The sequence below is a fragment of the Fusarium keratoplasticum genome, chromosome 2 (genome assembly GCF_025433545.1).
Source record: "Fusarium keratoplasticum isolate Fu6.1 chromosome 2, whole genome shotgun sequence".
Lineage (NCBI taxonomy): Eukaryota > Fungi > Ascomycota > Sordariomycetes > Hypocreales > Nectriaceae > Fusarium > Fusarium keratoplasticum.
The window spans coordinates 2744075-2757091 of record NC_070530.1 but is presented as its reverse complement, the minus strand read 5'-3'; the positions used below and the strand labels follow the sequence as shown (position 1 = coordinate 2757091).

Below are 13017 nucleotides of genomic sequence, written 5' to 3'. Positions count from 1 at the left end.
ATCGAGTCATCAGAACACCTCTCGGGAACAGAACCTCCTTCGTTTCCATCATCGCTGCCCCCCCCTCTTTCTTCTTCTTCCTTAATCATCACCATTACTATCGCGCTTGTAAGCAATGCCCCCTTCGCTTCGATAATCACCAACCAATACGAAACCCGTTCATTCTGAGAGAGGTCATTCTACTCTCCTTCATTCATCCACTATGTTTCTTTGGATGCCCTCGTTTCTTACGCTCCTTTGCCACTCATTCTCGCAAGGATCAACACACTATCCTCATTCCTACCTAATGATTGTCTGGGTACCAAATCAATGCCAACTCATGACCAGTAACGATGAATCAATGTCAAGGAGGCATCTATATTGGAAGCGTGAGCTCCATCGGGAGCATGAACGCCGGGGCACGTAGGCGGCGGCGGTGGAGGGAACCCGGGGCATGGAGGCCCCATGGTAGGTTTTCTCTTGACATGACCGTCAAATAGGCGGCTAACTGTTTATATCGAGCAATAGGCAGAAGAAGCGGCTACGCCGTTGCGCCGCCCACCTCCTTCGACAGACCGCTGAAGGAGGTGGTGAGCAAACTACCACTCCTCCCACCGGTACGCAGAACCTAGATCCTCCCGCCGAAATCAAGTATGCGAGCTCCAGATCCTCCCGCCAGCAATGCATAGAGCATAGCCCCTCCCACCAGCAGTACGCAGAACCAAGATCCTTTCGCTGGTACATAGAACACAAAAAGCGACCGCGGGTCTACCCCCAAGCCCATGGAACTCTCCATCTATCCGCGTTGTGCGCCTCTGGCTTCTTCGGCATGATCTGCATTTATTTGCTTATACCACTCTTCGTCGCGACCTTCTCTCTTTGAAATCTTATTTGATGGAAAGGAGCGCGCGCGAAGATCGAGGTAAGACGATACAGAGATCCCCCCCCTCTCTACCACATCCTTCCCATATCCCTCCTACGCCCCTCTCGCTTCCCTCTCGCTTCCAACTTCCTCCTTGTCGATGATTTGAATGACGCTGACATACGCTTATAGGTTTTCCAAAAGGGGAAAAAAATTCTTCTCCGTAAGTAGACACCATTTTTTGAGCTACTTGGTTCGGGTAACTAACAGTGATCCAGAAATAAACACTGAAATATCCAGCATGAGTAAATATCAGCCTCCTCTAACTATTATGATCATTACTAAAAAACCCTTAGCGACCACCATAACCATCAACGGGTCCGTCGTGTTCGGCGCCGGCGTCGACCTCGCCGCACTATCCCCCGTCCAGCTTCGGACGATCTTTGACGGGTTGGCTTGGGCAAGGGCTCAAAGAAGCGGTTGGGGGTGGGCTTCTGAGCAACCCAACGGAAAAAACACAGCCGTAACACAACTGAAGCCTATACCCAGCCCTCGATCACACAACAACTTTGGCGGGTTGGCAGCTGGAGGCGGGGCCCAGCTGCCGGCCCAGCCATTGGCCCCAATAGGGGCAGATAGGGCCGCCGGGCCCGGGCCAGACATGTAAGTTATTCTAGCTCCTTGTTCTCGACAGTGACTCATGGCGAGATAGGGCCGGAACCGACGTGGCTTTGGTGGTGGTGTTTCCACCGGTCCTTCTCAGTAAGAGGGTAAGCTCAAATGGTTTGGGAGAGAGATGTAATATCATATCTAATAATGGCATTCAGAAGAAATCCACCCTGCACCTGGCCGTCTGCCTTTGTAGTGGTATGTAGACCTCCGTCAAGACTAAGATTATCACCCTTGAGGTGGAATTATCCAGCACCATCGACAATGGGAAGTCAAATATCAGGGCAAGGCATTCCTCCTGATCAATAACAAGTCATATTTGTGGAGAGCAACTCGAGTGTAAGCTCTTCGTCATGCTTGCTTTAAGCCCTGTACTAACGCTTCACAGCAAACGATGGGTCACGTTTTCCCTTAGGCTAGTCGCCTTAGTTATTTTCCTTTTTTTTTTTTTGTGTCAATATCAAATGGAAGCCGGTTGTATGAACTCCGAGACGCATTTCATTGCCTGGTGTCTTGCCTAATCTAGATGGTACACTCCCTGGTCCCTGTGTTCGCTGCAAAGAAGCAGGTAGGAAGCAAATCGACAGCGTTTGTTTTGACATGAAGGAGGTGTTTCACACAGCTTTGTTTTTGCACCTCTTCAAACACACCCAATGCCCGTTCCTGCTTAAAGATGACTCCAATCTCGTGAACATGGCGATGCGGGGAGAAAATGGTTTGCAATGTGTACCGGGAGAACAGTCACTGGATCATGGCAATAATACGGTCCCTGTACAGCTCCATGTCGAGAACGCATATTACCTGTGCTCTGCACGGCGAGGATGCAAGCCACCAGGTACTTATCGGCAATCCTGCTCTTCATGGCTTCAATAGATGGATAAGTATTCAAGACCACTTCTCTCAACGGAGGGCATGGATTCACTTCGGGGCCGAGGGTGTGGTGTGCCCACTTGACGCCATCCCATTCATTTCTTTCGAGAGATCAACTAATACCAATTGTTGAAGCTTCCCAAACTATACCCAGACTTCCATCCGGAGCATCCAAGGAGCAACCATGTCGACTTTCGTGAGCTAGCTGGCCTGGCCATGGCCGACATCGAGAAGGGAGGAGACCCTCTGTAGTAGGTCGAGCAAGCCCTTGGATGATTGCCCGACTCTCTACATCGGCGCAACTAACAAGCTGATTAAACCATGCACACGGTATACATATGCCAGTAGCCCAATCCTAGGTAAGATTGTAAAGCCTGACACTGTTATATGCTGCTCGGAGGCACACATATTGTAACAAGATCTCAAATCTCGTTCCACAAAAAATCTGGGAGACGTTCCCTTGACGTTGAGGTTGATGAAATGGCACGGGCCGGGTCCCGGGCACTGAACCCACGGGGTTTCCTAACCGTGAGGTAGCCTCCTAAGGGATCATGTAGCTGACATAGGCGATAAACTGGTCTTGTGTAGTCTGTATCAATCTGCTTCATGTGCTTGGTTCCCCTCGCTCGACGAGGAAGTGGATCACGATGCCCTCATTGGCGATATGCGTTGAACCGATTTAAACTCTTCGGTTTAACATCAACCTTAGGTATCCTCAACGGAACGGGTCCGAAAGCTGTTCCCTCACCACTTGCTGACGTTGTTTGTTTCTACCATCCTGTGCAGCTGGTGCCAGCATGGGGATACTCATCGCCGTTATTTTATCAAGAAGTTCGAGTTTATGGTGCATCAAATGATAAATAGTTCTACTTTCATCTAGATTCTCTCGTAAAGAGTTAATAAAGATGATTGTCAATCGCCCTACGCACAAAGAAACCCCAATCATGTTCAGTGACACCCGTACCCGTTTCTTTGTTTAGTTTGTGATCTCACCTCCAGCACCCATCATGGAAGACCTGCAGATTCTGCTCTATCTACATAAATATCTGACCCGTGAAGCAGCTTATGCTAGGCTTAGGTGACTGGAAATATGTAGACCCAACGGCTAGACCAAACATTCGCTGTTTGCAAAAGCCAGCTACTTGCATCTGAGCCGTAGAGACGCGTCGTTGACGAGATGGATGGGAAGAACTTGGAGAACAATACTGCAATTTCCATAGAAGAAACCGTAAACTTGCTAAGCTCGAAGCGTTTCCGGCCCTTCATGAAAAGACTACCTGAAGACTTGCGTTTTGGCTGCCTCTTCACAACAGGTTCTTGGGCTGCCCTGGACTGCCTTTCATGTCTCTATTCTAGGTAGCTTGTTTATTACTACGAAAATCTCAAGATGCCTTGAGACAAAGCTTAATATATACTAGTATAGATCAACTCTTCTCTTTGCTTGCCCTCCTGAGGCCAGTAGATAATGGCATGGTAGTGGACGAGAGCCACCTCGAGGGCGGTGTCAAGGAACGGTTGTTGGTCAAACGAGATATTTGATGAGAAGAAAAAGTTTCGAAGTTCTGGCGAGAGGATGAATACTCGCAAGAATTCATCACTGTGTGGTTGGTTCTCAGTTGGGAGGGCACGCGAGGGGGCAACGTGGTCGGGAAGTCGCGACTTGCTCCTTCACAAAAACGCCGGGCTCTTCCATGTGAGGATAGGTACCCATTGGCAAACGACTGGAGCCTACGGAATCACTTCCTGGCCTTTGATAAGGATACTTACGCGACGTTGGCGTTACTCTCTCAGTGGCCACCTATTCTATTATAGCTGACATGACTCGAGAGTTCTTAAACCCGGAAGGTGTCTAGAATAGGGACCGAGATGGCACGCGATTGTCAGGTTTCCAAACGGCCCCAGGGGAGTACAATCACGAGGAATTCCGGCGCATGGGTAGGTTCTGTGAAAGAGATGGGGTCAAATTCGCCTCGTTGAATGCAATCACTTGTTGATCAACGAGCAGACGAGACAAGCGTGAGCCAAGCGCAATGCCCAAGGCTGCGGTATTGCCAATCTAATCTTGAAACAAAGACAATTCCATCCGTCATACTCAAGGCAGAAGCGGTAGGTACCTGGTGCGTCAAGACGTCCCGGGGAAGGTAGGTGCATCGTGCATACAGCGGCTTCAAAACTTGCCCCACCACAATCGGCTCTTTCCATTTCTCACATCTCCATTTCATCAACACACAGCAATCGAAGCATCGCGACAACCGCCCATCACGAACATGCACAAGATTCATCATTACGGCAGCTGCTTGTGGAGGGAATGGCTCCATATCGTAAGTCTGCGGCATTTCTTCCCTTCGACGGCGGCTTACCATCAGGCGATCATATCCAACAAAGGCTTAGATCAATTCAATCCCGTCGTCCTCGGGGGGAGGCTTGGACTTGTCCAAGCTCACCCCAGCCCAGTCGACGAGGAGATGACCGGGGCTTAGGCCCGGGTAGCAACTCACCTTGCTGGTAATCATGTAACTGGAGATTGAGGGCGATTCGGATCGGGTTGGTGTCGTTATTTTCGGGAGGGTTGAGACGTACATACGAAAATCAAAGTCGCTTGGATGGATTCGTTTGGAATGATTGATATGCGCTCAACATTTCAGCCTGCCATTGATGAGAATCCGCCTGCATCAGCAAAGTCATATAAGAGTTAAGTAAGACAACGAAAATAATAGTAAAAAAACATCATAATAGAAGCTTATCCTTTGAGATTCTTTAATGGATTATTGTATAATTTTATTATGGCTTTATGGTAATCTTTAGAGGAGAGTATGCTCACATCTTCATCTTGTTGTCTCTCGACTCGTGTACCGAGTGTGGTTGGAGGTGCCTGTGCGGCTCCGGATGGGTCCATACTACAGTACGCCCGCCTTGCGTGATGTGCGAGAGAACTCTCGAGGCCACTGCAACCAAATCATGCCGCCGTTGGAATACACTCATGAGAAAAGTTCGTGGAAAGTCCCTTGTGTGATTTCCAGCTCCACCCTTCTCTCATTGTTTAAGCCCCTCCATGGACGACTTTGCTGTCGCAAAACAACCCAGATTTCCCGGTGTTCTTGCTGAGGGAAAAATTGGGGCTTGGGGTACATGCTTGGGAAGGTACATTGCGGCTGGGGAACCCCACGGGTTCAGTGGGACCCGGCCCGTGCCGTTTCATCAACATCAACCTCACGGGAACGTCCCCCACATTCTTCGTGAAACGAATGCTGGCTCACAACACACATATTGAATTATGCACATAATTTACGTATTCCAATGTTCCAATGTCAAATATTGATGTATATCCTGGCACTGCTATATGTTGTTCGAAGGCATGCGTATTGTGATATGATATTACATATTGTTTCCCAATGTCGATTTGCCTAGCATCAAAGGGGCGAATACATTGGAGAGATTGATGCATGACTGACTCGACCTTTCATAAATCGTTTGGGGATAAAAGCTTTGTAGGAATCTTTTTGATTCGAGTCGTTAATCTAAACTAAAGGATGCTCATCTTCATCTATCTAGAAAACACAAGTGCATCATGTTGGGCTGATGTAGAGAGGCGAGCAAACATCCAAGGGCAAGTCAAGGGGGCTTTACGGCTTCGTATATGGTCTTGAGCGCTTCCATTAACAAGACGATCAGTCACACGGCCGCCAGCTGTTGAGACTGATGGCCCGGAGCAATTGTTCCTTAGGAGCAGTTCATCCGGTCTATCAGGGCTTGGTCAGTCAGGGCTTGGGGTTGCGCACATATCCTTAGGGTCCTTAGGGTCTTAGGATTCAAGCGTACATTTATTTCATTCGAAAAATTTCTGGGGAGAGATTCTTCTCCTCTTCAACCCATCGCGAGACAGTGAGTCCACCCCCCCAGCCCCATGAAACTTGCCAACGATCCGCGCTGTGCACCTCTGGCCCATCTGGTATGATCGGCATTTAATCGCCTGTATCATATTTCATCAAGATCTTCTCTTTCTAAAAGCTCTTCGAAGAAAGCGGAAGTGCACGCAGAGATTGAGGCGAGGCAGATACGAGAACGGCCCCCTATCTTTCCTACCTCCCTCCCATACCCCTCTAGCATCTCATTCCTTCGTTATCTATAATATGAATCAAGCTGATACACACTTGTAGGATTCTTTTTTTTTTTAATATCGCATCTTCGTTTCGGTAAGTAAATCCCATCCGTGAATCAGTGTGTTCAGACGAGTTGACCGTGATCTAGCAACACAATGGGCAAGCCCTCACTCCCTTCAAGGTGTTATGATCATATCTAACAAAGGCTTAGACTTCAACGTGAGTAACTCTCTCGTCCTTGGGGGGGGCTTGGACTTGTCCAAGCTCACCCCAGCCCAGTTGTACGCCTTGGGCGCTGGGTTGGCAGCTGGGGCCAATGCCCCAGCTGCCGGGATGAAGCAGACCAAGGGGGGTCAAAAGCCCCAGGCCAAGCCCAAGCCCAAGCCCAAGCCCAAGGTCAAGGCGCCAGTAAGTACACCCTGTCAAAGCTCCATCATTCTTCTACCTGGACAGTGACTCACTCTCCCACCAAACAGGGTCAGGGGACCTCGAGGTTTGCGCAGGCGCGCAGAGAGAAGGCGGCAGCCAAGGCCGAGGCCAAGGCCAAGGCTGAGGCTGAGGGTGCCCCTTCCTCCATCACCACCACTACCTCCTCCTCCCCCGCCGCCGAGAAGGACGCCGCCGAGTCCGCCCCTGCCTCCGCCCCTGACTCCGTCCCCGCCGAGCCCGAGCCCGAGCCTGATGCTGCTGCCGAGGAGGCCGAGGCTGCAGTCATAGTCGACTGCAGCCTCGAGGAGATAACGTTGCTGGCGAGCAGCTTGAGGATGACCGAACTCTCTCCGACTACAACATCCTGAAGGAATCCACCCTGCACCTGATCCTCCGCCTTCGTGGTGGTATGCAAATCTTCGTCAAACCCCTCACTGGAAAGACCATCACCCTTGAGGTGGAATCATCCGACACCATCGACGACGTCAAGTCCAAGATTCAGGATGAGGGTAAGTTTTCCGTTATGCTTGCTTTGAGCTCTGTACTGACGTTTCATTCATAGAAATTGATCGACCACGTGTTTTTTTCCCGGGGTGGTCGCTGTTGTCGTTTCTTTTTCCCTTTTTTTTGTATCAATATCAAATGGAAGCCTGTTGTTTTTGTGCTCTGAGACCTTGACCCAGTGACTTTGCCTTAGTGATCCATTTTATACACCCCCCCTAGTCCTTCCAGGCTGTCTAACCGACCGTCTCCTTGAGTGGGCTTCAGAGTAGGCTCCGTCATGGAGTAGAATTGAGCTAGGCGTAATTGTTCTCTTGCGCCAGATAAGTAGCCAGTTCCATTAAGCTTCGCTAAAGGTTGGAACCTGATGACGCTTTAGGTATCCCGCAGGACCAGGAAACCTCCTTTTCAGTCCAAAGGTTGGGATCGCTTCCTCCATCATCATAATCCCAACAACTCACCCCCTTTCAAGGTACCTCAGGCAATACAAGCGGAGGGAAATATCGACCCGAGTCGGAGGGGAAAGGCTACGCATAGGAAAAATAGCATCCTACTCTACAGAACTGACATACGGTGTCTCTGAAGTTCGAAATAAGCGGCTTGCAAACCTCCAGGACACATCATATAGAAACGGTGCGGTAAACGTTATACCACTTTCATGCACACCCTTATATCGTTCTATTAGAGTAGCCCAAGAGCACATTCTGGGCGATGCCATTGCTTTTCGCAACATAAAAGCATTAGTCACTTCCGAAGTTGTCATCCGACCAAAGACCATTCTTCTCATGCATCGTCGATACTCACAAGGTCGCAGAAGTGGGAAAGACAAGACAGGGCAGAGTATGGACAGATTAAGTTACGAATTAGAGTAACGAAGGAGAATCTCACAGCGAGCTTGAGCCAAGAGAGAAAAAGTAAACACAGTTCTGGTACCACTCGTCTTGCTTATTACCAACAAGTCGAATCAAGACTTAGCTTTGCTCCTTCAATTCTAATTTCAAGCTAACATGTGCAATTGATGAGACAGCTGAGACGGGAACCAGGAGAGGAGTATCGGCCATGACGAAGGGGGCGGAGGAGGACGCAGCCTTGGCCGTGGTAGCCTTCTTCTCTCGCCTCGCCTGGGCGAACTTCGACGTGCCCTGACCCTATTTGACAGTAAGTCACGGTCTAAGAAAGAAAATCAGTATACTTACGGGCTTGGCCTCCTTTCCCTCCTCCTTCTTCTTAATCTGAACGCCGGCACCACCTCCAGCTAACTGGCCGGCCAGCATGCTCTTCAGATCTGGGGTGAGCCCAGAGAGGTCCGATGCCGAGCCAACTATGGCAAAGTTGGTAATGTCTCGAGCTAAGTGTCGTGGTGCGGTGGTGGATCTAGATCACTGTCAGCCTATCCAAACCCATCGACTCAATGAAGTGATAGTCATCTTGATGTGGACGAAGTGAGCAAGGGGAGTGATACGCACCGAGAGATGCGGTGATTTAGGTGTGGAAAGGTGACCGGTCTGTCGGCTATTGTCTCTTATGTCTTAGACATGGATTCTAATCATGTATTTGAAAGGGAGGAAAGGCTGTATACCCACGGGCCGGAGTCACTCCCTCTAAGAGGGTCTGGTGCCTGTGAGGTGTTGGAGATGTTTATGAGGGGCGGTTGTGGCGATGCTTCGATGCTGGCGATGAATTAGAGATGTGAGGAATTGAGAGGACCAAACGTGGCGGGGCCAAGTTTTCAAGCGAATGGTGGGTTCCATCTCTCCTTCCCGCTGCTGATGGTCGCGTAACGAACTGGACGTGGGCGAATTCTTCAAGGTTCATAGAACATGTTAAAATGGATGGAAGAGGAAAGCACTTATCTGTACCTTATTCCCCAACAGTGAAATGACCCCAACCTCATCTCCTCTGTTTGGCAGTGCTCGAACAGTGACTGGGGAGTTGTGGCTTTGAAGCAAAGGAGCTCGGAGTCCCCGCTTGACTCAAAGAACTTCCATTGTCACAATCACTTGGTCACATCCTTCACCTTGCATCTCTACCTGGGTCATCAGCATAGGCGTCAAAATCATCACAACTATCAACGCAGACATGTTCAACACTTCACCAACTCAATTACCACCACGCAGTCTGGACCTCGTTCATTCTGAGAGACGTTTCTCTATTTACTTGCATTCATTTCCTGTTATTTACTTGGACACCCCCCGTCCCTTGCGCTGCTTTGACCCTTCTTTGCTCTGCTCGCAAAGATCAGCACATACTCCTCATTCCTACCTGATGATCGTCTAGACACTGAATCACTGCTAACTCATTGTTACCTAGTTCTTCAAAATGGCAGGCACAATCAACATTTCCGGTGGTAACTTCACAAACTTCAACACGGGCGGTGGCGGCGGCGGGGGGAATGGCGGCCCCCTTGTGAGTTCTCTCTTGATATGCATATCCAAGTATGATGGCTAACTGTTCATATAGAGCAAGCGACAGCGGCAGCGAATGCGTCGTCGTGCCGCACACCTCCTCCGGCAGGCCGCCGCCGGAGGAGGTGGTAATCAGACGTCTACTCCTCTCGTCGGCAACACACAGAACCCAGTCACTCCCACCGGCATCACGCAGAACCCAGATTCTCCCGTCGGTACACAGAACACGAAACGCACACCCTCCAGCCACTAACAAGCTTCCCCCCTACCCGGCAATATGAGGAGCTCTGATGCAGAGACGGGACAGTTGCTTAGCTTAGGGTATTTATTGAATCTCAACTGGAAGCCGAGCCTCCTATCGTAACTCAGTTTCATAACTCCATAATGATTGCTTGCAGTTCCCTATGTGACTTACCCATGTTACGTGTGTGATGCGACCCAATACTGCCTAAACTTAGGATAAAGATAGCTAATTATCTCTTGAATTTATAAAATTTTACCTTAATTATCACTTAAAATTAGAAGAAATTTATTTGCATTTTAGATAATTTTTATCCTAAGAGTCATACTTCTGTCGTTCCAACTTAAGTGATCATTCGAGGTGCCGAGTGACCCTGTCAATCGTTTCGATTCTGTACACAGGACCATGGCCAACATAACGGTCGGGAGCCATCGCTCTGAGACCTTTGGTAGAGACTTCTCCCTGAGTCTATCTGGGAATGAGGATGCCTAATAGACAGAATGGCTGAGATTCCAAGTCAAGATGTTCTCCCGGGCCTTAAAATTCATAGCCAGCCCGAAATCTCCCTGAGTTCCGTCTTCCGCGGCCAGGGACTCGATGCGTTCTTCTAGAGACCAAATCGTTTCGACGAGTTAATCGTGAGCGGCGGGGTGGGCGTACTGAGCAGACCCTCGAGTTCTCGTGGAAGAGCGGAAGCGTGTCAGAACAGTATAGCGCTGTAAGAAAGATAACGGTCGTATGTTAACGTGTAGCAGAGCAAGATTTGCTGTCTAGGTAGACCTCGCGACAGACCGTGTGTTCGGAGCCGGCATTTCACCTTTTCTTTGTTCACCTTCGTGTAGATAGGCGCAATGGCTGACAACAGCAGCAGCCGCAACAAAGGCGGGGACGTTGGGGTGCATGGCGAAGGCGGGCGTCAGTATCGGTAGTAGCATTGACCTTCGCGGCGGCCTTCTCCAGGTAGCTGGCCCTTGGTGTTTGATTGCATTGGCGCTCGTTTTTGTTGTTGTTTGGGTGGGTATTCTGAGTTGCCGTCGGTTGCCTGAATGCGCAGACTCAAGATGCAATCAAGTTGCAGAAGATGGGGGGGGAGACGAATTCTCTAAGGCTAACTGTGATAATGAAGAGATGAGGGCCAATGTTTGAAAAATCGTGTCTAGCCAGCCCATCGCGGCAAAACATCGACCAGGAGACGAAATTGAAGACGTGTTGGTACATACCTAAGCAAAACAATCCCAATCTGCACCTATCAGGCCATCACATAGGTCGGCAAGGTGCTCGGATCTCAGAAGGCATTGTTGCGACGGTTGCTGCACTGGCATCGTCACAGTTTCTGGAAACATGGCAATTTACTTTATTAGACTTCCAGAATATCCATACGCTATCCCAGATGCACTATGCGTCAGCAACTCGTGGCAAACGCTGCGTAAACTTGGACAACACTTCAGACAGGAACATTGCGGTGAACAGTTGGTGTCTTGCTAGTACTATATAAAGTCTTGAGAAAAGAAGCGGCCGACAGGCCTGTGATACCCAAAGCCACCTGAAAAGTGGCCCAGACAACTTCCAGGTAGAGGCGGCCATGATGTGATTGGCTTCGGGCTCGGGAGTGGGAGCGGCGGCGGCGGCGGAGGTGGTGGGGGCAGCGGTCTTTGTGAAGACCGGGACGATCACCGACGAGGTCATCGGCGTGGCGGGGGGGTGGAGGAGGGGGGGAGGACGTGGTGGTGGCCTTGGCGGCCGCCTTCTCCCGGCGGGCTCGGGCGTACTTGGACGTGCCTTGGCCCTATTTGACAGTGAGTCACTGCTGAAAAAAGAAAACAAAAAGCAATGATACTTACAGGCTGGACGTCCGTCTGGGTCTTGGTGACCCCGGCAGTCGGCCCAGTGGGCCGACCTGCCAACCCAGCGCCCAACACGTGCAACTATGATATTATTAGATATGCTATCTCTTAACCGTATTAAATCACCAATTCTTACCCTTCTCACCGAGGCTGCAGTCGACGTTATCGACTGCAGCCTCGGCGGCGGCGGCGGAGGAGGAGGAGGAGACGGCAGCGGTCTTTTCGAAGACCGGGATAATCATCGACGAGGTCGTCGGTGCGGCGGGGGTGGGAGAGGAGGCGGGTTTGGCCTCTTTGGCAGCCTTCTTGTCGCCGCGGGCTTGTGCGAACTTCGAAGTGCTCTGACCCTATTTGACAGTGAGTCACGGTCTAAGAAAAAATAATCAGTATACTTACGGGCTTCACGTCCTTCTTGGTCTTGGTCTTCTTGACCTTGGTAGCTGGGTTGGGGCCAGCTTGGACAGGTCCAAGCCTCCCCCGAGGACGAGGGGTTTGTTCATGTTGTGTCAGCGCATTGAGATGCGCTGGACTAAGCCCCGACAGGTCAGTCGCCGAGCCAACCATGACCATGTGAGTAAAGTTCTGGGCTAAGCATTTGTTAGATTTCATCATAATACTTTGAAGGAGGCAAGGACTTGCACATGGTGGTGATAGTGCGGTGGTGGATCTGGATCACATTCAGTTCATCCAAACGCACCAACTCGATGAAGCGACGGGCATCCTGGTGTGGAGGAAATGATATGAACGGTGTGAATTGGGACAGTGCTGGTCGAGGGAAGGGAGCGGCACGCACCGAGAGATATGATCCCGAATATAAAGTTAGCCGCCGGCGAGGCACCATAGATAGGCCGTCGTGTGTACCTAGGTGCCCGCCAGCGGCCAATGCTTTAGGAGAATCTCCAATCTGTCTACCATGGTCATCCTTCTATGGGAGCTGGTGCTGATGGGGTGTTGAACATGCTTGTGTTGGTGGCTGCGGAGATTTTGATGCCTGTCGTTGATGACCTGGAGAGGCGAGACTTGGAGTCATCTTCGATAAGATCCTCCATATTGAACAAACGCTGTCAATATGCTTCCTGCCTTCGGGGTATCGCTTGGGAATATTGGGAAAGTAGTG

General features: G+C 50.3%; 2 protein-coding genes and 1 pseudogene across 3 annotated transcripts, besides 1 other annotated feature; 1 reads left to right on the top strand and 2 right to left on the bottom strand.

Moving 5' to 3' along the window:
• Nucleotides 1-6635: 6635 nt before the first annotated feature.
• Nucleotides 6636-7682, top strand: NCS57_00276900 (uncharacterized protein; the record flags this gene model as incomplete). The annotated part of the gene is made up of 6 exons (XM_053052789.1): nucleotides 6636-6639; nucleotides 6692-6699; nucleotides 6760-6888; nucleotides 6957-7190; nucleotides 7238-7418; nucleotides 7633-7682. The coding sequence occupies 6 exons, from the start codon at nucleotides 6636-6638 to the stop codon at nucleotides 7680-7682; spliced, it is 606 nt and encodes a 201-aa protein (XP_052918035.1).
• A 699-nt stretch (nucleotides 7683-8381) lies between these two features.
• NCS57_00276800 lies at nucleotides 8382-8914 on the bottom strand (annotated as a pseudogene). The gene is made up of 3 exons: nucleotides 8877-8914; nucleotides 8607-8784; nucleotides 8382-8558 (listed from the first exon to the last, which is right to left on the bottom strand).
• Nucleotides 8382-8914: a sequence feature.
• A 2586-nt stretch (nucleotides 8915-11500) lies between these two features.
• On the bottom strand, nucleotides 11501-12464 carry NCS57_00276700 (uncharacterized protein; the record flags this gene model as incomplete). Its single annotated transcript, XM_053052788.1, has 4 exons — nucleotides 11501-11842; nucleotides 11898-11953; nucleotides 12037-12247; nucleotides 12297-12464. 4 exons carry the CDS (start codon nucleotides 12462-12464, stop codon nucleotides 11501-11503), a joined length of 777 nt encoding a protein of 258 aa, XP_052918034.1.
• Nucleotides 12465-13017: the final 553 nt, after the last annotated feature.